General features: G+C 53.1%; 2 protein-coding genes across 8 annotated transcripts; both read left to right on the top strand.

The window, feature by feature from the left end:
- The first annotated feature begins 472 nt into the window (after positions 1-472).
- Positions 473-13,843, top strand: HP1BP3 (heterochromatin protein 1 binding protein 3). Of its 7 annotated transcripts, none has more exons than XM_083375695.1 (14): positions 473-710; positions 3,934-4,103; positions 4,524-4,623; positions 6,072-6,228; positions 6,666-6,825; positions 6,959-7,102; positions 8,077-8,157; positions 8,448-8,602; positions 8,753-8,843; positions 8,966-9,125; positions 9,502-9,613; positions 9,806-9,943; positions 13,115-13,384; positions 13,710-13,843. In XM_083375695.1, coding segments are annotated over exons 2-14 (1,656 nt in total). In that variant the 5' UTR covers positions 473-710; positions 3,934-4,016; the 3' UTR covers positions 13,711-13,843. The 7 variants fall into 7 exon arrangements, with proteins under 7 accessions (XP_083231821.1, XP_083231824.1, XP_083231823.1 ...); XM_083375698.1 differs by lacking the exon at positions 13,710-13,843 and adding an exon at positions 12,595-12,669 and having other exon boundaries at positions 475-710; positions 13,115-13,190; XM_083375697.1 differs by lacking the exons at positions 13,115-13,384; positions 13,710-13,843 and adding exons at positions 12,595-12,669; positions 12,761-12,893 and having other exon boundaries at positions 475-710.
- A 2,490-nt stretch (positions 13,844-16,333) lies between these two features.
- Positions 16,334-21,722, top strand: DDOST (dolichyl-diphosphooligosaccharide--protein glycosyltransferase non-catalytic subunit). Its single transcript, XM_083375704.1, has 11 exons — positions 16,334-16,532; positions 16,652-16,762; positions 18,031-18,117; positions 18,561-18,664; positions 18,796-18,890; positions 18,971-19,064; positions 19,422-19,570; positions 19,999-20,146; positions 20,240-20,360; positions 20,723-20,829; positions 21,308-21,722. The coding sequence occupies exons 1-11, from the start codon at positions 16,385-16,387 to the stop codon at positions 21,455-21,457; spliced, it is 1,314 nt and encodes a 437-aa protein (XP_083231830.1). The 5' UTR covers positions 16,334-16,384; the 3' UTR covers positions 21,458-21,722.
- Positions 21,723-26,648: the final 4,926 nt, after the last annotated feature.

Raw genomic sequence — 26,648 nt, 5'->3', positions numbered from 1 at the left:
AGTCACAAAAGGGCCAAGTTTGAAGACCCTCCCGGTCTTGGGGAAGCCCCTTACAAGGATCTGGGGGTGGGCGGCGGAGCGTAAAATATATACACATCCGAGTATAATGCCTTTTTTTAAAGAATAAAATAAAATTTATTTTTGTATTGGAAGGGTGTAAGAATTGGGGCACCGGCTTCTTCCGGGGAGCCACTTCCGCCCGTACATTGGCGGCACCCTCGGGGGCGGGGCCAGCTCAGCGCGGGCCCGCCCTTTTTTTCCCCTCTCCCCCGCCCACCGCGCTTTCAAGGGCCAATCCGCTCTCTTCCTGCCGGGAAAACATTTTTTTTTTTTGCCTGACGGGCGGGGAGGGGGGGGGGAGAGAGAGAGAAAAGAAAGAGAGGGAATCGCGCGCGTGCGCAGAGTTCGCCCCCCAATCGGCGAGGACGCCGCGCGCATGCGGGAAGGCGGAGACTGCTCTTGGCGCCTGCGCGGTGTAGTAGGGGGAAGAGAGAGAGAGAGAGAGAGAAAGAGCGACTTCTGGCTCCCCCACCCCCCACCCCGCGGGCGGCTATTGGTCCTTCGCCGCGACGAGCCCGCCTTTTCCTACCTGTCGCCGCCGGGACTTCCGCCGTTCTGCTTGTGTGGGGGAGGGGAGCCTTGGCCGCCGCCGCCGCCGCCGCCCCGCTTTGTGCGCCTCAGCTCAGCCCAGCCCGGGCCCCGCAGGCGCGGTGAGTGAGCGGCGGCCTCGGAGGGCGGGGCGGCGGGCCGAGCGCGCCGCCGGGCCTCCCCTTTGGCGGCGCTTGCCCCGGAAATGCCCCCCACGGCCCCCACTTCCCGCCAGGGCCGCCCGCTTCCCTCCCGCCCACCCCCTCCAGGCCGGCCCGGCGCGGCTCGCGGGCCCCGGCGGCAGCCGAGAAGAAGAGGCCTCGCTCCGGGGGAGGGGGGAGGGGTGGAGGCCCGGTGGGGGGCGGGGGGGCTCTCCCGTTGCAGCGTTGGGAGCCATTGCTTCCACGCAGGGACGGAGGCTCTGGGCGGTGGCTGTGCGGGGAAGCCGCGCTGAGCTTTCGGGGAAGCGACGGGGCTTCTGCCTGGAACTGGCCTGGAGCAGCAAAGGCCCCGCAGAGGCCTGGATTCCTGGTGGTAGATGCTGCTCGTAGTCTGTGTGTGTGTGTGTTTGAGTGACAGTTCAGCTCCTTATGGCTTTGGGCTGCCCAGCCAGGAATGTTTGTTTCTGTGTTTGTGTGTGTGTGTGTGTGTGTGTGTGTGTGTTGTAGTGACAATTCAACTCCCTATGGCTTTGGGCTGCCCAGCCAGTAATGTTTGTGTGTCTGTGTGTGTCAGTGACAGTGACAATTCAACTCATGGCTTTGGGCTGCCCAGCCTGGAATCTTTGTGTATGTGTGTGTGTGTGTGTGACAGTGACAATTCAACTCCTTATCGCTTTGGGCTACCCAGCCAGTAATGTTTGTGTGTCTGTGTGTGTCAGTGACAGTGACGGTGACAATTCAACTCATGGCTTTGGGCTGCCCAGCCTGGAATCTTTGTGTGTGTGTGTGTGTGTGTGTGTGTGTGACAGTGACAATTCAACTCCTTATCGCTTTGGGCTACCCAGCCAGTAATGTTTGTGTGTCTGTGTGTGTCTGTGATAGTGACAGTGACAATTCAACTCCTTGTGGCTTTGGACTGCCCAGCCAGGAATGTTTCTCCCCCCCCCCCCCCCTCTCTCTCTCTCTCTCTCTCTCTCTCTCTGTGTGTGTGTGTGTGTAACAGTGACAATTCAACTCCTTATCGCTTTGGGCTACCCAGCCAGTAATGTTTGTGTGTCTGTGTGTGTCTGTGATAGTGACAGTGACAATTCAACTCCTTGTGGCTTTGGACTGCCCAGCCAGGAATGTTTCTCCCCCCCCCCCCCTCTCTCTCTCTCTCTCTCTCTCTCTCTCTGTGTGTGTGTGTGTGTAACAGTGACAATTCAACTCCTTATCGCTTTGGGCTACCCAGCCAGTAATGTTTCTGTGTGTGTCTGTGTGTCTGTGTGTATGTGACAGTGACAATTCAACTCCTTATGGCTTTGGGCTGCCCAGCCAGGAATGTGAGCCGGATGCCACGCAACCTTTGCAGAAATAATTGCCTCCTCGAGGCTTCCAGACAGGAGTTAGCTCTTATATTTTATATTTATTTTATGCCACCTTCCTCACAACCTGGTATCCGCAGCAGAGCATCCAGATTCAGCCATAGTTTGCATTCCATACATCATTAACCTTGTGAACTCTCAAGCTTCCTCCTTCTGTTATATATTCAAGATGATGGACAGTGCTTAATATTTAATATTTATTTGTTATGTAGGGGTGTGGGTCTATGCCTATGTGTATATAGTGTGGTTAGGTGTGTGTCATGTATGCGTTCCACTTTTTAGAGCGGGCAACTAAATTTCATTTTGGATGGGACGTTGTGCCCACAGTAGAAAAAAAATGACAAGGTTATCGTATCTGACCTCACCATCTTATACAACCAACTTATATGCTCGGGCTTCTGCGAGAGGATTCAAACGTGTGTCGTCCCTGTAGCTTTAGAATCCCTATCAGCTGAGCGCTGCACACGATGTGGTCCCGGGATCCTTTTGGGAAAAGATACCACGCTGTTGTGTGACTTGTCTGTGTCTGGGTGTGGGTGGGTGTGTGTGAAGAAAAAGAAGTTGCTGCCTGTCTCTGGATGGATTTGTTGACGCGGGACAAAGTGTGGGGACTGCTTCTTGCTTTCTTTCCAGGCCTTAAATAGTCTGCCTGCATTATGCAGAAGGGAGTGGGGGGTTTGGGGCACGCTGTCGAAAAATAAACCTTTGCAGCTCGGCCTTGTGCAGTCAGACTAAATTGCATTATTGCTCTGTTCAGTGTGCCTTGCGCTGATGCTAAGCGGCAGTATTTCCGTCTGTGTTAGAAACAGAGATACTGTAAGGAGAAATCGGGTATAAATTTTAAAGTTACATTATGTTTTTTTCCCCCCTCAAAGTAAATGGACTCCCCCCCCCTTGAAAGGGAGCGCAAACAGATTATTATGTTGAGTTTTTGCCAGTTGTTTTTTCCTTGTGTTTTTTTTTAAAAAGGAATCCAATCCTGGAAACCTGGACATTTCATTGATTTATTTTTTTTAAAAAAAAAGTCCATCCTGCTCACATCGATTCTTCCGCTTTTGAGAAGAATTGGAAGAGGCAGGCAGCCTCTACAATCTTTCCCAGAGTTGTAATCCTGAATAATCGTCCCTTCTTTCAGCACAGTACCCAGAAAGAAATTTTTTTTTTCATATTTCACCTAAGCCAATAGACGGTCTACCCATTTTACTCTGCCGTCCTACTTACTCTCTCCCCTCGAAGCAAAGCCGGTCTGTTGTTTATCAAAGGATGTCTTTGGAGTCTCGACTGGGTGGGCAGAGGAGATGGTGCCAGATGATGGAGTACTTTGGGGTTATTTTTAAAACTCCCCCCGGTACAGTTGGTGGGCAACAATTCTGGTTTTTGTCCGCTTTCGCTTAGCTCCCGTTTGAGCATCGGGTGAGGCCTGCGTCCCTCTGGCATTATGAGCGCTTTCCTAGTTGGAACTTGCCTGTCTTTAGCTGCTGCTTGCGAAGCCCCCGCTTGGTCTTCTCTGTAGGGAGGTGCACCTGTGTGCCGCCCCCTTGCTTGCTGTGTTGAATCTTGGGAGCTCCTTTGCACCGTGTCCTACCTTGCTAGCGAGGCGGGCGGTTCTTGGAGGCGGTTTCAGCTTAGCTAAGTTAACAGCCCAAGGGACCAGCTCGCGGCCGCCTTCTTCTCTGACTGCTTTGAGGTTTTGGTTTGTTTTTTTTTTTAAATTGTTATAACTCTGCCGCGTGAAAGGGAACTAAATTTTGGCTGAAGATTTCTGTTTCCTTGTTCTGGATAACCACCTTCACACCGAATCTTTTTTGCACTTCTGTTAGGAAGTCCTCCTTCCCTTTGAGGTTAAGCCCTGAGGCTTCCAAAGTGTTACCCTCCTCCCGTTGAGGCTAGACATTAAATTTAAATGGCGACTGAGCTGTGTGAAGCCGATCCCGCACACCGTAAGGCAGTTCCACTCTTAACAGGAGCTCCCCTGGACAAGTTGAGTGAGGTAGGGGCTGACCCCCTCCCTCCACGCCTGCCCTCGGATTGGCCCTTGCAAGGGCCCCCCTCGTGCTCTTTCTTCCCCCTGCTTCTAGGAATCACAGCTGGGATCCATCCTTCCTTCCTTCCCAGGTGTTGGAAACCCCCCCCCCTTCCTTTCCTGCTTCCACAGTGCTTCCCCTCCCCCTCTTCCCCCCCCCCCCCCGCCCTCACCCATGTGTCATTCTGAGCTGGAGCAAAACACTTGTGACACTTGTTAAGTGGAAGCAGAAAGCTGGACACCCCCTCCCCAAACACAGTCGCCTCTCTTCTAGGATGGGCAAGTCGCTCACAGGAGAGGTGGCGGTGGGGGGTGGGTGGGTTTCTCAGCCTGTCGGGGGGGGTCTCCTTTACCGGGCCTCTCCTGATGCTTTGCTATCCTTCCCAGACATTTGAAGACGGAGCCATGCCAATCCGCCGGGTGGTGAACGCTTCTCGGGAAACCCCTCCCAAAAGCAAGCCTGTTGAAGCTGAGGAGGCCAAACCAGGTAAAGAGTTTGTTTCTTTGTTTGTTTTTCTTTCCTTTTTTCTCAAGTCTCACCTTGACCACTGCGGGAGGGGGGAGAGATTACCATGCTGAGCCTCCTTAAGGCACTGCAGAGATTGGCTCCGGTGAGAAGCAGGTGAGTGTCTTTCAGGATGTTTGTAGCACTTAGTAAAGGTAAAGGTTCCCCCGCACACGCGTGCTAGTCGTTTCCGACTCTAGGGGCCGGTGCTCATCTCCATTTCAAAGCCAAAGAGCCAGCGCTTGTCCGAGGACGTCTCCGTGGTCATGTGGCCGGCATGACTAGACGCCAAAGGCGCACGGAACGCTGTTCCCACCGGAGCGGTCCCTATTTTTCTACTTGCCTTTTTATGTGCTTTCGAACTGCTAGGTTGGCAGGAGCTGGGACGAATAACAGGTGCTCACTCTGCTACGCGGCACTCGGGATTTGACCCGCCAAACTGCCGACCTTCTGATCGACAAGCTCAGCGTCCTAACCCACTGAGTCACCACGTCCCTCTTGTACCACTTAAAAGAGGCCAAAAAAGATACCCCCATTTTAATTAATTAATTATGCCACCCTGCATAATTGTATGGAGGAAGGGAGAGGAGGAACAAATGGGCCATAAAAAGCTGCATGCTTTTATTATGAGAATTAGGGAGGGGTGGAGGGGTGGATGGATTGACAGTTAAGGAAGAACAGAGCAGTCAGGAATCCAGTTCCCACTGGCCGGTCTTCAAGGCTGTTTGCTCCCAGGGTGGAATTTGACCGGCCAAAACACTTCGGGAGTTTCTGATAACAATGGCGAAGGTGCTGGATTGACTGCGCCCAGCCGGACCGTGGAAGGAGGAAGGCTGGAAACTAGGGGTTTTAGTTGTGTATTGAAACGTGGGAATTTTTAAGAGTCCGCTTGAGTCACCTGCCGTCAGCATCTCTTAGTAAAAGTGTCTTTTCACTTCCAATGCGAGTTTTACTTCCCTAAGGGATCAGACCGGGCTAGGTCTGACACCAAAGATGGTTGCGCTGAGCCCGGCTCCCCAAGCTCTGAGCTTCCTTCTTATGGCGTGACTTTGCTGTTACGTCTGATCCGAGGCTTGTTAAACAGGAGCCCAGCTAGTCAAAATTTGCTAGCGCTGGGTCGAGCTAGGAGGCCGCCCCAGTCTGGGCACGGAGGCTTTTTAACAGCGGAAGCTGTAGAGTTGCAGCTTTAGGACAAAGCAGGGTGGAGCCAGAGGGCAGGAGGGGGAATGCAGCTCTCCAGCAAGAGGGGGGGTGTCTTTCATCCCCCCACCCAACCTCATTTAATCGGAGGAGTTGCCGAGCCCAGACTTTGCAGGATCTCTGCAGAGGAAGCTTGGCCCTTGCGCTCTTCCCCAGCGGCTGTGCCTGCCCACCCGGCCGGGCTGCTTGTGTGCCACTGCTTGCCCTCTTTTCTCCGTTTCCTCCTTCAGAGGCGGATGTCAGCTCAGAAGAATCGGCCTCCACCGTGGAGGAGCAAGAGAACCAGGCCCCCCTGGCTCCCCCCGGTGGGACCGAGCAGCCGAAGGAGCCGGAGGAGGAGGAGGAGGAGAAGGCAGAGCTGAAGCCTGCCGAGGAAGCCAAGAAGGAGTAAGAAGTGGGGGTGGGGGGAAAGAACAGGGGGGCTGCTAAGAAGACGGCCATGGCCCCTTGCTAGTAAGGACCCAGTGTCCACCGTGTGCTTGCTGCCCCTAAAATGCAACCCACCCACCCACCCGTTATCCAGCTGGTTGGCATGGGGGCTCAGAGGTTCAGAACCCCCCCTCGGCCGTGGGCACTGGGTGGCACCTCATTTCTTCCTGTTGGGATAGGGGACCGACCCACCCTGGCGGCAAGCGGCACAGGTTTGCCAACCGGCTGAGCAGCAACTGGGGCACGTGCTAGCCTAGCTTCGCTGGCCCTAGTTGTGGCCCTCGGACAGGAGAGCGGGGGGGGCATGCACTGTGGGGACACAGGTCTTGGAGAAAGGCAGCTGTCGGCTCGTGTCTGCCTCCAGGCCCCCTCACCTCTTTTCCCCATCCGCGCAGGGAGAAGGATCCAGCGAAGGAGAAGGAGAAGAAGGTGAAAAAGACCATCCCCGCCTGGGCTACTCTTTCGGCCAGCCAGTTAGCCCGGGCGCAGAAGCAGACGCCGATGGCCGCTTCCTCTCGGCCCAAGATGGACGCCATTTTGATCGAAGCCATCAAAGTGAGGGAGGGAAGGATTGGTGGGGAGGCAGCAGGGAGGGGGGGGAACGGGACGGAAAGACCTCTTAACTCTTTGGCTGCCCAGACCGATGCCAGGGGGAGACCTGCCCACGACGTCCTTCTCGCCCTCCCAGGCGTGCTATCAGAAAGGGGGGGCCTCGGTGGTCGCCATCCGAAAGTACATCATCAGCAGGTACCCCTCGCTGGACCTGGAGCGGAGGGGGTACCTCCTGAAGCAGGCCTTGAAGAGGGAACTCGAGCGGGGGGTCATACGGCAGGTAAGCACAAGGTGCCCGCCAGCCACCCGGTGGGAGGGGGCCCCTTTGAGCTGGAGACTCGGCCTGCCCTTCAAGGCTGCTGGCGTTTATAGCTGGGGGGCAATTCGGAAAGTCCCTCCGGCGTTTGGGGTAGGACTGTGCCTCGCCTACCCTCCCCCCCCAGCAACTCCTGCCTTGGCATTGGGATGAAATCTCATTTTAATGTTTGCTGATTAGTGTACATTTAAAGTGACAAAGTTATTCTACTGTTCTGTTCTTTTCTCTATTCTGTTCTATTCTCTATTCCATTTCCTATTCTGTTCTGTTCTTTTTTCATTCTATTCTATTTCTATTCTGTTCTGTTCTCTATTCTATTCTCTATTTCTATTTCTATTCTATTCTTTTCTATTCTATTCTTTTCTATTCTATTCTCTGTTCTATTCTATTCTATTCTATTCTATTCTGTTCTGTTCTGTTCTATTCGCTATTCCATTTCCTATTCTATTCTATTCTTCTTTCCTCATTCTATTCTATTTCTATTCTGTTCTATTCTACGTTCTATTCTATTCTCTATTGCATTCTATTGCATTCTATTCTCTATTCCCATTCCATTCTATTCTATTCTTTATTCCATTTCCTATTCTCTTCTATTCTTTCCTCATTCTATTCTATTCTATTTCTATTTCTATTCTATTTCTATTCTAGTTCTATTTTATTCTCTATTCTATTCTCTATTCCTATTCTATTCTATTATTTTTATTCCTATTCTGTTCCATTATTTATTCCTATTCTATTCTATTCTATATTCCTATTCCTATTCTCTCGTCTCCCAAGCAGACTCAGCCAAGTCATGTAAGCATCTATGCAGAGCCCATGTTTTCCCCCTCCCCTTTGCTTCATCGACTTGGGGAGGGGGGGAAATGTTGGACACCCTTTGCGTTTTGCAGTAGCTTTTGCTTCCAGCCTGACCCTCCCCACCACTTTTTCTGGGACAGGTGAAAGGGAAAGGAGCGTCTGGAAGCTTTGTGGTGGCCCCCAACTCAGGGAAAGCAGCCTCCAAGTCCAGAGATCGGAAGGTAAGTCCGGCGGAGTTTGCTCTGCCCCGGAGCCTCCGGAGTCTGAGCCAGCAGGGCTGTTCTGCTTCCCTCAGGGCGGCGGGGGGGGGGTGTCTTCTTCTAAAGGCCCTGAGGAAGGCAGAAGTTCCACAGGTGCAGGGTGCTGGAGGAAGAGAGGGCACCACGGCCCCTCGCAGCCTCTGACTTGACGGAAGAGGCCTTAAGCCCCACCTTGGACCCCTGAACAGCTTGCCAGCCTCCCGGGGGCCCCGGGCTGGAGCCTCAGCCCTTGCGCCTCCTTTTCCTTCCAGAGGAGCTTGTCGGCCTCCAGCGCAGAGCAGCACGTGAAGCTGGAGGATGTTCTCCCGCTGGCCTTTACTCGCCTCTGCGAGCCCAAGGAGGCCTCCTACAGCCTGATCAAGAAATACGTCTCCCAATATTACCCCAAGCTGAAGGTGGACATCCGGTAAGGCGGCCGGAAGCGGGCATGAACATGGCCAAGAAAGGGGGGAGGGAGGAGCACCCCTGAGCGGCAGGGGGCGGGGGAACCTGCCCTGCCCTGCCCTTTTGCAGACCAGCCAGCCAGGCGGCTTCTCTGCGGCTTCTTCCCCCTTAGGCCCCAGCTGCTGAAGAACGCCCTGCAGCGGGCGGTGGAGAAGGGCCAGTTGGAGCAGATCACGGGCAAGGGGGCTTCGGGCACCTTCCAGGTGGGTAAGAGAGGCTTCCCTGGGAGTCAGGGCTGGGCTGGGTGGGTGGCGCTCTCTCTCTCTCTTTCCCTCTCTCTCCTCTTGCACAAGACGCCCAATCCTCCTCCTTGTGTGCACACCAGCTGAAGAAGTCAGGGGAGAAGCCGCTGCTGGGCGGAAGCCTGATGGAGGACGCGATCCTCTCCGCCATCGCAGCCATGAACGAGCCCAAGACCTGCTCCACCACCGCTCTCAAGAAATACGTCCTGGAGAAGCACCCGGGCACAAACTCCAGCCTGCAGGGTAGGACCAACGCAGCGCCGCCGGGGCGCAGGCGCTCGGCCGCCGCTCCCCGCCCACCCGGGGAACCAGCCTCCAGCAGTCCGTCCTCCAGGATGGGTGGGGGGGTGTCTTTGGGTCTTCTCCCTCTCTGGGCCAGGCAGATCCCGGGGACGGCAGAATTCAGCGCACGGTTTCCCCATTTCCGCGGGCGGGGGCATTCTGATTGCCCGCCAGTTTGTCCGGCTCTGCCTTAGATTTGGAGGCTCGGCCCGGGGCCCCTCTGGAGTGGACTTTCGGGGACCCCATTTGGAGCTCTGCCTTTCTGGATTGGGGGGGGTCAAGCTGGCGGATGACCCCACCCCACCCCCCTGAATACCGCTTTCTCTGCCCCCTGCAGTTCACCTCCTGAAGAGGACTCTGCAGAAGTGCGAGAAGTACGGCTGGATGGAGCAAATCTCCGGCAAGGGCTTCAGCGGCACCTTCCAGCTGTGTTTCCCCTACTACCCGAGGTCAGTCTTGGCCGGCCGGGGGCCTTGCCCTGGGGCACCCTCACCGCTCCCCCCCCGGAGCCGCCAGATCCCTTGTGTGCCTGGCTGGGGGAGGGGGGGGGCTGCTGGGGGCCTCAGCAGCCTGCTGATTCCTTGGCTGCTAACCAGGATGGGCTCTTCCTTGGGGTGACCTTCCCCCCCCTCTCCCCGCAGCCCCGGTATTCTGTTCCCTGAGAAACAGAAGGAGGACGAGGAGGAAGAGGAGGATGAGACAGATGACGAGGAGGAGACAGATGACGAGGAGGAGGAAGAAGAAGAGGAGGAAGATGAGCCTCCTCCTCCGAAGAAGAGGTACGGCGGGGGGCGGGGTTCGAATGGTGCCCCATAAATGCTGGGTCAGGGGTCTGTGGCCGTTATGGGAAAGGGGCTGACTGACCGGCAGAAGGGGAGGCCTTGTCGTTTGGTGATTTTTCTGCTCCCCCCCTGGGCAGGATGCCAAAGCGGCCCCCACCCAAAGCCCGGAACAGGGCCCCTCCCCTGGCGAAGCGACGGGAGGTCAAGCCCACCCCCCGAAAGAAGGCCCCCCTGGCCCACCGTGGGAAAGCCAAGCCGCCCCCGCCTCCGCCCGCCAAGGCCAAGAAAGCCAAGGGCGTGCCCGCCCGGCCGGCGGTCAAGAGTCTCTCCAGCAACGCCAGCCCGGCCCTCAAGAAGCCGGCCGCCGCCGCCGCAGCCGCCGCCGCCGCCAGCGCCAAACGGGACCGGAAGAAGCCCGCCGCAAAGAAGAGCAAGACCACCATGCGGAAGTCACTCAGGGCCAAGAAGTAGCCCGGTTGGCGGGTGGGCAGGCAGGGGGCACCGCTTAGGGCCCCCTTCTTTTATAAGTACAGCCCCCCTCCCTCTCCCCCCCCCCCATTTGTAACTTAGTTCAGAGGCTTCGACCCTCTGTCTCCCCCTCCTTCCGCCCGCCCCCCCCTACAGCAGTGGAGAACCGCAGCACTTCCCCACCCCACCCCACCCCCAAGCCAGCCTTTGGGTCTTAGCATGGCAGGTAGACCCCCCCCCCAGACTCTTCCTGCTGTGCCTTCCTTCGCCGCCCCCTGCCCCCCCCCAAAGTCTGGCTTCCTTTCTCCTCCGATCCCCATCACCCCTATAACACAGGGCTGTTCTTTTTTTTTTTTTAAAATAAGGAGATAAGGGGGGGGGATATATAATCTGTACAGGGTGCACCTGGGCTTTGGATGGGGGGGTGGGCTTTTGAAAAAACCGGTTGGAAAGATTTTTATATTTTTAGAAGTGGAAACAGAACCCCCTCCCTCCCTCCCTCTCTGCCAGGCCCTCCTTTCCTCCGGCCCCTTCCCCAATTAGTTCTCCAAGACACCCCCTTCCCCCCCCCTAGCCGGAGGGTGGGGTGGGGGGCACCAAAGGCTGCCTTTCCCCCCCCCCCTCTCCCCAGTCAAGAGTGTTCCGTTGTTCAGCTTAGTGGCCCCCCACCCACCCCAAATCTCCCCGCCCCACGTTCCTTCGGAGGGGGCCTTTGAGCTGTTTTTTTTTTCCTTAAAAGGGGGGGAGGAAACGTTTCACTCCTCCTTGGACCCCCCCCACTCCTTTTTTCGTCCCGGAGAACAACGATCCGATCGCTAATGTAGAGCCGCAGATTGCAAAGGTCGCGCCTTCTTTTGCAGAAATAAAAAGCTTTTCAAGACTCCGGAGCCCCCTCCCCACTTTGCTTGCGCGTCGTTTTTTTTGGGTGTGTGTGTGTGTGTGTGTGTGTGCGGGGGGGGGGCAAGCAGAGGGGGCGGGGTCTATTTTGGCTGTCTCCAGCCTGATTGGCCGGGCGGTGCAGAAGCGTGGGGGTGGGGGGGTTTGAGGTCCGTCCACGGGCGATCGCGGAGCGGCGGCGGCTCCTCTCGTGGCCGGCCGGCATGAAGAGGCAGCCGACCGGGCGGGCTGCGGAGCCCAGGGCCGGCCGGGCCCTAACCAAAGCGGCCGAGGTGAGGCTGGGGGACAGGCAGGGCGAGGGTCGCCTGGGAGCCGGGCTGGCAAGGGCTGACGCGCCTTCCTCCTCTTCCTCCTCCTCCTCTTCCTCCTCCGCTGCCGCAGTACGTGGGCTCCTTCGCCGTGGAAGACGCCGACCTGCCCCGGGCGGGCCAAGCCGTCCATCAGCGGCTGCAGCTGCTGAAGGTGCGCGGGGAGGGACCGGCGGGTGGGTGGGTGGGTGGGGGAGGCCGGGTGGTGGTGGTGGGGAGACCGGCAGCCGACCCCCTCCCTCCCCGCTCCGTCCCTCTCGCCCTTTCTTTCCCCCCCTCTCTGTGAGATGAACTCACGAGAGATCGATGGGTCGTTAAGGTGCTTCCAAGTGAAATAGGCAGAATGCAGAAATGCAGTCATAATGAAGCTTTATTCATGGATAGATTATATAGAAAGAGCTATATGGCATGGAGACATCCATGCCTGTATGATAGAGAGAGAATGCATGCAAGAGAGAAAGAGAAGACGAAAGAGCAGCCCCTGAGCAGAGGTATTTATTTATATTTTATTTTAATTCCATTTATATCCCGCCCTTCTCCGAAGACTCAGGGCGGCTTACAAGCTTAGCAGTAGCCTTCCTTCTATGTATATGCCTGCTTATTAGGGCTTTCACACACACCCCAAGCGGCATTATTACAAAGTCAGCTTAATTGCCCCCAACAATCTGGGTCCTGATTTTACCTACCTCGGAAGGATGGAAGGCTGAGTCAACCTTGAGCCTGGTGGGACTCGAACCTGCACTAATTGCAGGCAGCTGGTGTTACTTAAGGAGGCATCAGCCCACTGCTCCACCAAGGCTCTTATGGGGGGTCTCAGCCCCTCCCTAACCATAAAACACTCTCGCCAATGGGGCTGCAGGGGCCTGGGACCCCTGACTCATCAGTGGAAGCAAAGAAGCCTCTTTGTTTCCATCTGAAGACCTTTTTGGGTAACTGCCAATGGCTGGCACAAAACATCTAACACTCTCCACCCAGGACTGTCCGCGCCGGCGCTCCGTCCACCTACGCTTCTGCCTGCAGGGTCTGAAGATGCTCGGCCGTGACGGCGAGGTAGGGGCGCGCCTCCGAGAGGGCGGGTGGGCGGCTGAGCCCCGGCCGTCGGGGAGGCTGAGCCGCCCGCGCTGCTCTCTCCCTCCCGCAGGCGCCGCCGCTGCTGCTCATGGCCCACGCGCTCAAGCGCCTCGCCTACAGCACCTGCAGGCCCGCCGACCGGCAGTTCGCCTTCCTGGCCCGCAACCCGCGCGGCGCCCGTGGCAGCCTCTTCTGCCACCTTTTCGTGGGCAGCCAGCCTGGAGAGGTGCGTGGGCGACGCCGAGCCCGTCCGTCCGTCCTCGGTGCGGCTCTGGCTGGGGCAAGGAGCTGGTGGAAGGCTTCAGCCAGGCAGGGGAGCCGCTGCACCATGGTGGGGCGCCCGGAACGAAGTCCTGCTCCGGAGGGGCCGAGCCAGGCGTGGGTCGGGCACTCAGCCTCCTCTGTTTCCACCCCACCCCGCCAGGTCCAGGCGCTGCACTATCTCCTCTGCCGCTTCTTCCAGCTGGGCTACCTTCTCCTGCACCCCGAAGAACAGGACTGGTCCTCCTCTTCCTCCTCCTCCTCCTTGGGTGCCTCTGCCCAGCGAGACTCCGGGAAGCTCCTGGGCGCCTCTCTGGACAGCCAGGTGGTCTGGGAGTCCCTCAACCCCGAGGAGGTCTCCCAGAACGTCAACGCCCTGGTGTCCTTCCGGAGGCTGCCCTGCCCCGCAGAATTTGGCTCCTCGGTCAGCGTGGTGAGCCCCGGCCTCTTCTCCTGCCTCCCCTGGGGAATCTGCATAGCTCACCACTTCCAGAGCGGCGGTTGCTCTCTTGGGTGGGGTGTGTGTGTGTGTGTCCCTTGAGACGCGTCCAGCTTTCGGGCGCCTCCTAAGGCTTTACCTGAAGGTCAAGCCAGCCCTGGTTCGAGAGCTGAGGCTCCGTTCACAGCCCAAGCCGCTGTTTAGCATCCCAGAGGTAGTTTGCATCGGCCAAACGCAGCATAGCAGTCTCCAGTTTGGGACCAGGCCCCGGGGAGTCTCGGCCTGCCCTGCTCAGCAGCTGCTCTGCTTGTGCCCTTAGAGAGAGAGGCTGGACCTGGAGGAAACCAGCGGCAGCGTGGGCAGCGCCCGTCCTGGAAACCCCTATTGCTCTCCAATTCTGGTGCGCAAGAAGGCGATTCGCAGCAAGATTCTCCGTTCTGGGGCCTACCGAGGTTGTACGTTTGAGGCGGGCTCCCAGCAGGGAGCCTGGGAAGGATGTGAGTATTTGGGGAGCCGGGGAGGTAGAAAGAGGAGAGAGCCATCAAGGAAAGAGGCACAAAGCTTCACTGCATTACGGATAAAAGTCTTGACAATCACGAAGGGAAAAGGACGGGTTAGTTTTTTCTTCCTTACCACGAGGAGGAATCTTCCACGCATTGTCACAGGTTGAAATAACTATGGCAACTGGGCATGGGTGCCGGATCGGAGCCAGAAACCACCACCATGTGCCCGTTGCCACATTTCCACATTAGGCGACGACCTGGGTGATCCGTGAAGCCCTTCAATCTGGCTCTTTCTATCCTTGGTTCCAGTTTCTTCCAGCTGCGACGGCAAAGGGAGCCTGCTTCATCTGCCAGAAAACGAGAACGACCTGAGGGAGAGTGTGTGGTCCTTTGCGGGCATCAACAGGTGAGGGGGCCTCCCCCTGGATGGCTCTGAGGCCCTCGTAGGCGGTTCTGCCCACCCTATCAGTGGACCTAGGACTTGCTGGTGCACGTGGCGGTGGATGGTTGCTGGAGGGTTCTTTTTTGGGGGGGGCTTCAGGGTCCTTGAGTGCCCTTTGGGTGAGGCTGCAAAGATCCACTGCTGCTTTGCCCTCTGCTTCCTGCATTTCGCTCTGCCTTCCAGAAATGCCGGCCTGGCCCTGCTGAGGAATGACGTGCTGGGGTCTTTCCTTCTGTCTGCTGAGTCAGGATCCACCCATCAGTGGTGCCTGGCAGTGAGGACCCGCTGCGGCGTGGTTCCGTATCAAATTTACCGCAGCCAGCTGGGAAAGTACTCAGTTGAGGTGAGAGAATTGGGAAAGGTGACAGTGTGGTCAGGTAAAGTTTCAGTGTGGAGAAAAGCAAAATTTTACATTGAGGTAGGAAAAATCAAAGGTACAAGTACAGATTGGGCAAGACCCGGCTTTAAAAACAGTAAGTGTGGCGGGCCTGCAGGTGCTCGGAGTCCTAGTGGATGATCACTTAACCACGAGCCAGCAGTGTGCAGCAGCAACCAAAAAAGCTAATACAATCCTGGATTGTATAAACAAGAGGCATAGATTCAAGATTATGCAAGGTATTAAGCCCACGTTTCCATTGCTGTTTTTATTTAATCTTTTAAATTAGCCATTGTTTTGCTTGCAGTACCTCGTGCCGATTTACTTAGCAATATCAGCTGTTGTCATGGGTGCTTGGAATCAAAAGTATATGCGGTCTTTCATATTTTTCTTTTTTTTTCTGTCTCCTTCGCCCCCTCCCCCTCCTCCACAGCATTTGAATGTAGAATTCCCCAGTATGGAAGCCTTGTTAGACAATTACTCCGGTGTTCGTGCAGGCCTGTTCTGCTCCTTGGGTGCAGGACGAATCAACCATTGTTATGAGGAGCAAGACGGTCCGGCCGAGGATCTCTGGGGAGAAGAGCAAACTCGTCGGAAGTCCTCATGGCTGTTTGGGGCCAGTCGGTCTCTGGCTGTGCAGCACGAGGTGGAGGGATGCTTAGCCGGCTCCTTCTAGTGCTTCTGCCGTCAGAAGAGGACAGAGTCCCTGGTGACCCTTTCTGTGGCTTGGCTTTGTTATCGTTTTGGGATTGTGCGCAAAAGGTGCCCTTCCTCTCGTCGTCTCGTAATTCAGGGTTTCTTCCTGCGATGTTGGCCCTGCTGGAATCGGAGGGCTGATGCACGGTTTGGCTGGGCCCCCACCCCATCTAGGAAGTGCCAGCCCATTTCCCAATAGGTTTGGGGGTCAGCGTGGCTGGAGAGGGTGCCATACTGAGCCTCCTGGCCGATTCTCCAGCCTGTGCGTGTGGGGGGAACGCATGCCTTTGATCAGGAGCCCGGATTTCTGGCCAACCCTGCAGTGTGGCTGTTGTGTGTCTCCCTGCTGGAGGACAGCAATGCACCCCCTGCTCTTTATTTACCGGAAGCTGAATATATATATATATGCCTGTATGTGAGTAATTTATTGGAGGAGTGTATATTGCTTTCTCTGGGCTGCTGTGTACAGTGGTGAAGATGCATTGCTTATATTTAACAGACGCAAAACCGTTTGTATAGAGATGGCCTGCAAATATATATATATATATAGATATAGATATATATTTATTTATATTTCAAATGCAAAGTCTGCGCGTCGTTTTCTTCCCGGAAGAGGGTCGTTCGGAAAGAAAAGCCGTGCGCGCCACGGTTACTACGGTAACGCTCGCTCCCTTCGGCGGTCCATTGGCCGGCCTACGCTGCCTGGGCGCCGATTGGCTCCTGTCGACAGAAAGGGCGTGGCGATGTCCGCCTGGCGCAGCGAGCGCGGAGCACTCGATCTTTCGAGGGGCGGGGCGGAGCCTCGGAGGTGGCTCTTTCTCATTAGCTCACGCGGACGGGGAGGCCCCGCCTGCTCTCTTCCTTCCATTGGTTAGCTGCGGCTCGCCCCGCCTCCTCCGGCCGAGGTCTGTGAGCTGATTGGGTGGGGGGGAGAGGTGGGTTTCGCTTCCGGGGCACCCAGCGAGGGAAGAGAGAAGATGGCGGCGGCGGTGCTGATTTTGGCGGCAGGGCTCGTGGCGGCGGCTGTGTCTGCGGCGCCCGGCGGCGGCGGCCCGCGAACGCTGGTGCTGCTGGAGAACATGAACCTGAAGGACACGCACTCGCTCTTCCTGCGCGGCCTGGCAGGTCCGGCGGCCGGGGGACGCGGCGAGGGAGCTCCGCGGAGGTGGTGGGGGTCTCCGGGCCTCCCTACTAGGACAGGGCGCGGCGGCGGCGGCCTCCCTCACTCTCCTTTGCCCCTGCAGAGCGAGGCTTTGACCTGACCTTCCGGACGGCGGACGACCCCGGCCTGTCCCTGATCAAGTACGGGGAGTTCCTCTACGACAACCTGGTCATCTTCTCCCCCTCGGTGGAAGGTGAGGCGGGTCGCTCTCCCTTCCCCTCGGAGGGGCTCTGAGGCTCTGCCCTCGGTGCCTGCAGGGGGGGCGGGTGAGCGATGAGGGGCCCCGAGGCGGGATAGGCGGGAAATAAATTTAATAATAATGGTAATGGCAATGATAATAATGAAGAATGAATAATAATAGTGTAATAATAGTATAACAATGATGATACTCACTGTCGTCGGGGCACTGGGAACTACGTCCCAAGACTTTGCAAAATACATCAAGAAATTGCAGCTTCCTGCAATAACTCCAGCAAAGCTGCAAAAAAACGGCGCTACTCGGAACATCTTACATTTTAAGGAGATACCTGGTTGATACAGCTAGGATGTTGGTAGAAACCCGTGTCAACCGTTAGTGCCAGTCAATTTGAGTGTTCAGTTGACCGAGTTTCACGTTTTATGAATAAAAGAGAATAAAGTTATTATTACATCTTACATTTTAAGGAGATACCCAGTTGATACCTAGGATGCTGGTAGCAACCCGTGCCAACCGTTAGTGCCAGTCCATTTGAGTGTTCAGTTGACCGAGTTTCATGTTTAATGAATTAATAATAATAATAATAATAATAATAATAATAATTAATAATAATGTTATTATTACATCTTACATTTTAAGGAGATACCTGGTTGATACCTAGGATGCTGGCAGCAACCCGTGTCAACCATTAGTGCCAGTCAATTTGAGTGTTCATTTGACTTGAGTTTCATGTTTTATGAATAAAAGTTTTATATAATAAAAATAATAAGTAGTAACAATAATGTTATGGTAATAACACTGTGATTTGCAAACTGAAGTTGAGCGATTGTGGAGGAAGAAATCAATGGTTGTGCCAATAGTAATACCTTGGAACAATACCCAAAGGGCTGCCTACATATATGGGAATGTTGAACTTCTTCTACCTGAGTAAGAAGTATTTGTAAAAAAAACAAAAGTATTTGTAAAAAAACCTCACCTTACACGGAATTGCCCATATACAATCACTTGTCTGAGATGGTTTAGTTCTGCTTGAGCAGGGGGCTGGACTAGAAGACCTCTATGTCCCTTCCAGCTCTATTCTGTTCTTGCCACGATAACAATACGTGATGGACAGAGCTGAGAGAGTTCAGTGAAGCACCAGAGCTTCTGTTCCTTTGTCAGAGTTTCGTGTCTTGTTCAGTTGCACACTTGCTAGCTGGAATACTGTATTCCTGTAAAAATGTTGACCTTCTGACAAGAAATTTAACCCGGTCACTGTGTTTCAGATTTTGGAGGCAACATCAACGTGGAGACCATTGCTGCTTTCATTGATGGGGGTGGAAACATCCTTGTGGCTGCCAGTTCAGATATCGGTCAGTGAAACAGGTGCAGCGGAGCAGATTGTCTTCAACTTAAAAAGATATTTTTCCCCCTTTATTGTTTTTATCATTGCAATCTCAAGGCTGGCCAAAATCGAGCAGCGAAAGTCTATTCTACTTAAGGTCTGGGAGAACAACTGGGTTTTAAGCTGTTCGTGGGAAGTAAAGCTTCAAAACAGTAGCCGATCATTATTCATCTCTTCTGTTTTGTAGCAATACTCGGAGACAAACAGTTACGCTTGCCTCGGGCCTTGTAGTTCTAGAATTCTGTGTCTTTTAATGAAATAAGTGAGATTCTAAAAAAGACGAGAATTCTTTGGTGTTTTCTGACAAGGCACATGGATTTATTGCAAGTGTCTCTCCCCAGCATGTTAGAAGTGGTAGGTAAGACCTTTTAGTACAAAGGACACACGGGATTTTTTTAAAATCTTCCTTAGGCGATCCTCTTCGAGAATTGGGAAGCGAATGCGGGATAGAATTTGATGAGGAAAAGACAGCTGTCATTGACCATCACAACTACGATGTCTCTGACCCGGGACAGGTAAGCAGGATAGAGGACCGGTCCAGTTGGCTGCTGCTCTTATGGTCCACCTGTTCCCAAGAGATGTGCAACGCTGAGTGAGAATCCTACTAGGAAAGTTTAGTAGGTGCCTTTTTTTTGTTCCTCTGCAGCACACCCTCATTGTTGCAGACTCTGAGAACCTCCTTAAGGCTCCAACGATTGTGGGGAAGAAGCCGCATAACCCCATTCTTTTCAGAGGAGTTGGGTAAGTCCTGTGTCTCCTGGCACCCACCCAGTGGGACACTCGCCCTAGCGCGGCCCAATCACGAACCGTTTTCTTCCCAGGATGGTGGCTGATCCTGACAACCCTTTGGTTCTTGATATTCTCACCGGCTCCTCGACTTCCTATTCTTTCTTTCCTGACAAACCTATCACCCAGGTATGTGGGAATTGTGCTTCCCGATCCATGGGAAAGAGTTGGAGGTTGGGTCCCGCTTCCTCCCCCGCCTTTTTAGCCCCACCTGAACTGTGTCTGCTGAGCCTCCTTCAGAACTGCTAGTCAGTGGTTGATCGTTGGGCAATGCTTTCTCCTTCTGGATAGCCTTCAGACAACCTCATGGTTTGAATCCATATTTCAGGGTTTCCTGAAAAGAGAAGGATGTTTGGCGCATGTGTCTATGCACAACTTAAGTCGGCTTCTTTCTTTTTTTAAAAAGGAATAAAAAACAAGAATGCAATTAAGAATGTTCAAATATTGAAAGGATATTGTTAAAAAAAAGCATCTTCTCTTTTCAAGTACCCTCACACTGTCGGAAAGAACACCCTCCTGATTGCCGGCCTGCAGGCCCGGAATAACGCCCGCGTGGTCTTCAGCGGCTCTCTGGATTTCTTCAGCGATGCCTTTTTCACATCGTCGGTGCAGAAGGCGGCAGCCGGCTCTCAAAGGCATGCGGCTCTTGTTGTCAGCTGGGCTGTGGGAAGGGCAAGAAGGCAGGGTTGGTTTTGCAGGGTTGACACTCTGGACGAGGACAAGGATGGCTTTGCAGCATCGATCTTCCCCCCCCCCTCCAAAACGGTCACCTTATACTATGGGAAAATTAGTAGGTAGCAATCTAGAAATTGCAGCGAGGAGGAGACAAAACAATTTCAGGCAGTTCCTGCTGCTTGTATAAATTTGGTGGCTTGAACGCCCGCCGGCATAAATTTGAGGTGCCCTTCGAGAAGGCCTTCCTGCGGTCGCTGCCCAAGATGCAGCCCAGCCTCTTTTCACACCATCCTCCTACCCCAGCTGGATCCTCCCGCGGTGGGCCAGCCGGGCAAAGGAGTGCCAGCGCAGTGGCGGAAAACATGAGCTCCGACGTCTCTTATTTCAGGTACCCCCAAACTGGAAATTACGAGCTGGCCATGGCCTTGTCCCACTGGGTCTTCAAGGAGGAAGGGGTGCTGCGTGTGGGAGAGGTGTCCCACCATCGCGTGGGCGAGAAGGTGCCCCCAAGTGCCTACACCGTCACCGACTTGGTGGTAAGAGCTTGGCGTCTTCACCGCCACAGAGGTTTCGGGGTTTCTCACGCTTTCTTTGTTTTTTTCACGCGGCGACGGGTCCCTGTCTTGCAGGAGTACAGCATCGTCATCGAAAAGCTGTCCGATGGGAAATGGGTCCCCTTTGATGGTGACGATATTCAGCTGGAGTTTGTCCGCATCGACCCGTTTGTGAGGACTTTCCTGAAGAAAAATGGTGAGGCGGCTTTTGCCGAGCAATGCAGAGGTACCAGTTCTTTGTGCTGGGTTAGCAACTCATCCACACGCTGTCCATTAAGAAAGAGAGAAAAAAATCCAAGACTTTTAACAGCTGGCTGCGTGCAGATCTCCGATTATTCGGCATTCGGAGGGGTGAGGGTCTATAAGCCCCCTGCCAAGCATAAGCAGCTTTTATCACTGATCAGGGAGGTCTGCCTTGCGAACGTAGAGCGGTTACCAGGAGAGCAAGCTTGTGGTCCCCTGTCACAGCTGTAGACCTGCAGCGGGCTGGAGAAGGGGTCCCGAGAAACACTCCAAGCTTCGACTTGCTCTGATGCCAGAAATGTGCTTGTCTTCCAGGCGGAAAATACAGTGTCCAGTTCAAGCTGCCAGATGTCTACGGGGTGTTCCAGTTCAAGGTGGACTACAACCGTCTTGGCTACACCCACCTCTACTCTTCCACACAGGTAACTCTTGTTCTTTTCCTTGCCCTCCGAGCAGACACTTAAGCGGCTTCCGAAATCAAGGCTTGGCCGCGCAGGGCTTGCACGGGTACGTGCAAAGGCCCGACTTTTCCGGAGAAACTGCCAGATAGTTCGCTTGCCCTAGACGTAGCAGCCGGGTTTTCCGTAGAGCCTCGCATCTCTTCCTCGCTCATCGGAACAGTAGCGGAGGAGAGTCCTTGTGTCTGCTCAGGAGCTAAGACAGGCAGAAGAGGGCTCCGCTCTCTGAGGGCTGACGGACAGAGTGCTGAATTACAGCTGCGCTGGTCTCTGTGGCCCAGCCGGAGGCTTTTTGGAGAATCTGGTTTGGAGATTTGCTAGCTGAGCGAGAGTTGCCGAGTTACGGACACCGTTTGTAGTGGTTGGGAATTTGCCACCTTCCAGGTGGAGTCGCAAAAAGTCCATTGCCTTGGTCCTAATGCCTTGTTCCCCGCCTGGCCAGGTGTCCGTCCGCCCGCTGCAGCATACGCAGTACGAGCGTTTCATCCCTTCCGCCTTTCCGTACTACGCCAGCGCCTTCTCGATGATGGTGGGCCTGTTCCTGTTCAGCATCGTCTTCCTGCACATGAAGGAGAAGGAGAAATCCGACTGAGGCTCCGCCAGAGCAGCACAGGATCCCCGTTGGAGGGCCTGGCACCCTCGGAGCGCCACTGAGTCGCCGAGTCTCAACTGGAGGGCCTGTTTCTGGACCGAGAATGGGCCAGAAGAGGGAAAACGTCTTCTCCCCTCCGTTCATGGACAGCCTGGAAGCCACAGACCAACCCCAGGAGGGGCTGAGCGCCCTCCGCTTCCATGCCGTTGTTTCTCTTCCATCTTTGTTCCATTTTGCAAAATAAAGACACCATTCCATCCCCTTTCCTGGGACTCTTTCTGGTTAATGTCAGAGAAGCGGGACAGTTTCGACTTTCAGGTCACGTTGGGTGCTTCCTCACCTACATCAGCCGGACAGCCTTTTACAGGAACATTTGTTCAGGGACCAGATCACTACCATCCTTAACGATGCGGATGACACAACGGTCTATAAGGATAGGCCTTAAAAAGGGAAACGGAGCAGAACCACAATCCCCTCTGGGGAAAAAAACTCCATTCTGATTTAAAATCCTGTTAAAAAGGTTTATTTCATTGGCGGGCTGCTAAACCTGCTTCGACCACAGGAAGGTAGGGTGTTTTGTCCCTTGCGTTAATATTGAAGGCGTCGTAGGGCTTTAAAACTTGGTTTAAGTCTTTCGAAGGAGGTTTCCTCGTCCTGCGCCTGTTCAGCAGTGCCTGGGACTATATTTCCCCTTTTTATTTTAATAATAACGCTTAATAATAAAGATACAGAATAATAACCTTAAAATCCCATTAAGGGGGTTTATTTTCTTTTTGCGGGTGCTAAACCTGTTTTGACCACACGAGGGCACTGTTTTCTGTCCCTTTCAAGCCCTGAAGTGGTCATAGGCCAATGATGGCGAACCTGTGCAAGTATAGATGGTCTTAGTAGTCCCTTTCTAGCCGCTACACCCAAAATAACCACAGGAGGGCACACTTTTCATGCCCTGTGCTATAGATGGTTTTTGTACTCCCTGTCAGGCCGCTGAGCCCAAAATAACCACAGCGGGGGGGGGCACTCTTTGGATACCCTTTACAATATAAGGTATTAGAAGTCCCTTTGTGGCTGCTATGCCCAAAATAACCACAGGACGGCACTCTTCATACCGCTTTATATGGTCTTTGTAGTCCCCTGCAAGTCACTATGTCCGAAATAACCACAGGAGGGCACTCTTTTCATGCCCTGTGCTATAGATTGTTTTTGTAGTCCTGTCAGGCTACTGTGCCCAAAATAACCACAGGAAAGCACTCTTTGGATGCCCTTTGTTATATATTGTCTTTGTAGTCCCCTACAGATTGCTGGGCCCAAAATAACCACAGGAGGGCACTCTTTTCATGCCCTGTGCTATAGATTATTTTTGTAGTCCTGTCAGGCCACTGTGCCCAAAATAACCACAGGGAAGAACTCTTTGGATGCCCCTTGTTATATATGGGCTTTGTAGTTCCCTACAGATCGCTGGGCCCAAAATAACCAAAGGAGGACACTCTTTTCATGCCTTTTGCTATATATTGTCTTAGAAGCCCCTTTCTGGCCACTACAACCAAAACAACCACCGGAGGGCACTCTTTTCATGCCCTGTGCTATATTATGGGGTTAGAAGCCCCTTTCTGTCTGCTACGTCCAAAGTAACCACCAGAGGGCACTCTTTTCATGCCCTGTGCTATATTATGGGGTGAGAAGTCCCTTTCTGGCTGCTATGTCCAAAATAACCACCGGAGGGCACTCTTCATGCCCTGTGTTATATATGGTCTTAGAAGCCTCTTTCTGTCTGCTGTGCCCAAAATAACCACAGGAGGGCACTCTTTTCATGCCCTGTGCTATAAATGGTATTTGTAGTCCCTGCCAAGCCACTGTGCCCAAAATCATCACAGGAATGCACTCTTTGGATGCCCTTAGTTATATATGGTCTTTGTAGTCCCTGTCAAGCCACTGTGCCCAAAATAACTACAGGAAACCACTCTTTGCATGCCCTTTGCTATATATGGACTTTGTAGTCCCCTACAGATCGGTGGACCCAAGATGACCACAGGAGGGCACTCTTTGCATGCCCTTTGTTATATATGGGCTTTGTAATCCCCTACATTTCGCTATGTCCAAAATAACCACAGGAGGGCACTCTTTTCATGCCCTGTGCTATATATGGTCTTAGAAGCCCCTTTCTGGCTGCTGCAACCAAAACAACCACCGGAGGGCACTCTTTGGATACCCTTTGCTATATATGGTCTTAGAAGCCCCTTTCTGGCTGCTACAACCAAAACAACCACCGGAGGGCACTCTTTTCATGCCCTGTGCTATATTATGGGGTTAGAAGCCCCTCTCTGGCCGGTGTGCCCAAAATAACCACCAGAGGGCACTCTTTTCATGCCCTGTACTATATATGGTCTTAGAAGCCCCTTTCTGACCGCTATACCCAAAATAACCACATGAGGGCACTATTTTCATGCCCTATGCTATAGATTGTTTTTGTAGTCCTGTCAGGCTACTTGTGCCCAAAATAACCAAAGGAAAGCAATCTGGATGCCCCTTGTTATATATGGGCTTTGTAGTTCCCTACAGATCCGTGGACCCAAGATGACCACAGGAGGGCACGCTTTGCATGCCCTTTGTTATATATGGGCTTTGTAATCCCCTACATTTCACTATGCCCAAAATAACCACAGGAGGGCACTCTTTTCATATCCTGTGCTATATATTGTCTTGGAAGCCCCTTTGTGGCCGCTATGCCCAAAATAACCACCCGAGGGCACTCTTTTCATGCCTTGTGCTATATTATGGGGTTAGAAGCACCTTTCGGGCCGCTACACCCAAAATAACCACCAGAGGGCACTCTTTTCATGCCCTGTGCTATAAATGGTATTTGTTGTCCCTGCCAAGCCACTGTGCCCAAAATAACCACAGGAATACACTCTTTGGATGCCCTTAGTTATACATGGTCTTTGTAGTCCCTGTCAAGCCACTGTGCCCAAAATAACTACAGGAAACCCCCAAAATAACCACATGAGGGCACTATTTTCATGCCCTATGCTATAGATTGTTTTTGTAGTCCTGTCAGGCTACTTGTGCCCAAAATAACCAAAGGAAAGCACTCTTTGGATGCCCCTTGTTATATATGGGCTTTGTAGTTCCCTACAGATCCGTGGACCCAAGAAGACCACAGGAGGGCACTCTTTGCATGCCCTGTGCTATATATTGTCTTAGAAGCCCCTTTGTGGCCGCTATACCAAAATAACCACAGGAGGGCACTCTTTTCATGCCCCTTGTTATATATGGGCTTTGTAGTTAGTTCGGGCGTAGCAGCCACAAAGGGGCTTCTAAGATCATATATAGCACGGGGCATGAAAAGAGTGTCCTCCTATGGTTATTTTGGGCATAGAAACCTGTAGGGGACTACAAAGCCTATACATAACAAATGGCATACAAAGAGTGCCCTCCTGTGGTTATTTTGGGCATAGCAACCTGCAGGGGACTACAAAGACCATATATAACACAGGGTATGAAAAGAGTACCTTTCTATTGTTATTTTTGGCCCAGTGGCCTGACAGGGACTACAAAGACCATCTATAGCACAGGGCATGAAAAAAGTGCCCTCTGGTGGATATTTTGGGCGTAGCAGCCAGAAAGAGGCTTCTAAGACCATATATAACACAGGGCATGAAAAGAGTGCCCTCTGGTGGATATTTGAGGCGTAGCAGCCAGAAAGAGGCTTCTAAGACCATATATAACACAGGGCATGAAAAGAGTGCCCTCCGGTGGATATTTTGGGCGTAGCAGCCAGAAAGAGGCTTCTAAGACCATATATAACACAGGGCATGAAAAGAGTGCCCTCCGGTGGATATTTGGGGCGTAGCAGCCAGAAAGAGGCTTCTAAGACCATATATAACACAGGGCATGAAAAGAGTGCCCTCCGGTGGTTATTTAGTTCGTAGCGGCCACAAAGGGGCTTGCTTCTAAGATCATATAATCCAAGCTGTCTCAGGAATTCTGGGAGTTGAAGTCCACGAGTCATAAAAGAGCCAAGCTTGCCTACCCCTGTGACGTAGTCATTCCCACCATTAACTCAAATTAGGGAAGGCACGTCTTAAACATATCACGTGGTTGCAGAGAGAGAGAGAGAGAGAGAGAGAGAGAGAGAGAGAGAGAGAGAGAGAGAATCAGTAATGTGTGTGTGTGTGTGTGTGTCTTCAAACTCGGCCCTTTTGTGACCTGCGGACTTCAACTCCCAGAATTCCTCAGCCAAGCAAAAACAAGAAACAGATCTTGCAAAAATCACCCAATCTGATTCGGCCATGTGACCAGGCACAAAAAAAACACAACCTAACCCACTTCCGGCTTCTCCTATCCAAGCCATGCGGCTGCGGAGGCCTGTTTTTGGTCGCAATTTTGCATGTCTAACGTAAGTACCCTTTCTGAATTAATTCATTTTTGTGAACCCTAGCTAAATAAACCTTCGTGCCTGGGGGAATGGGCTGCAGATAGCCATTTTTGTTAAAATTAATTAGTCCCTTTCGTTTTGGAAATGGGGAGTGGAAAGGGTTTTTTTAAAAAATAAAATAAAACTTCCTAGGGTTTTACTTTGCATGTGTTTCAATGTACTGTGCATTTGACTAACCACCTCGTGTTTTTAATTAAACAGCCAGTTGCATGTCGCTACATTTAAACATGGAGGCCTTGTCGAAGAGCCACTGAAGGCCTCTGTGGCTCCCTTTTTTTTCCAAGCACCCAGTGGAAAGGTTTTTTTAAAAAATAATAATAATAAAATAAACTCCTAGGGTTTTATTTTGCGTTTTGTTAAAATTAAGAATAGGTTCCTTTCATTTTGGAAATGGGGAGTGGAAAGTGTTTTTTTTTAATAAAGGGAGGTGGGCAAAAGGTTCACAAGAGGAATGCAGGACCAAGCAAAGATAGAGAAGTCCATGCATCCCTTTTGGAGCGAATCTCTCTCCCACCAGCTATTTTTTGGGAAAAATCTTAAGGCCAAGTCAACTGCGAGTCATTCTGAAGTGCAACATTTGCTCCTTTCTGAAGTACGACTGAAGATGTGCAAGATCAGGAATTGTCTTCTCCTCTAACTGTTTTTTCTTTCCTTCTGACGCCAGATATGGGAAGGAATCGACATAGAGACTGTGATGCATGTCTGCTTCCTCATGCTGGAACCCATGGCACTCTGCTACTGACGGCGGCGGAGTAGCTG

The sequence above is a fragment of the Vipera ursinii genome (genome assembly GCF_947247035.1).
Source record: "Vipera ursinii genome assembly, chromosome: 17".
Lineage (NCBI taxonomy): Eukaryota > Metazoa > Chordata > Lepidosauria > Squamata > Viperidae > Vipera > Vipera ursinii.
Note: the sequence above shows the minus strand (reverse complement) of the source record. Positions and strands in the feature narration are given on the sequence as shown.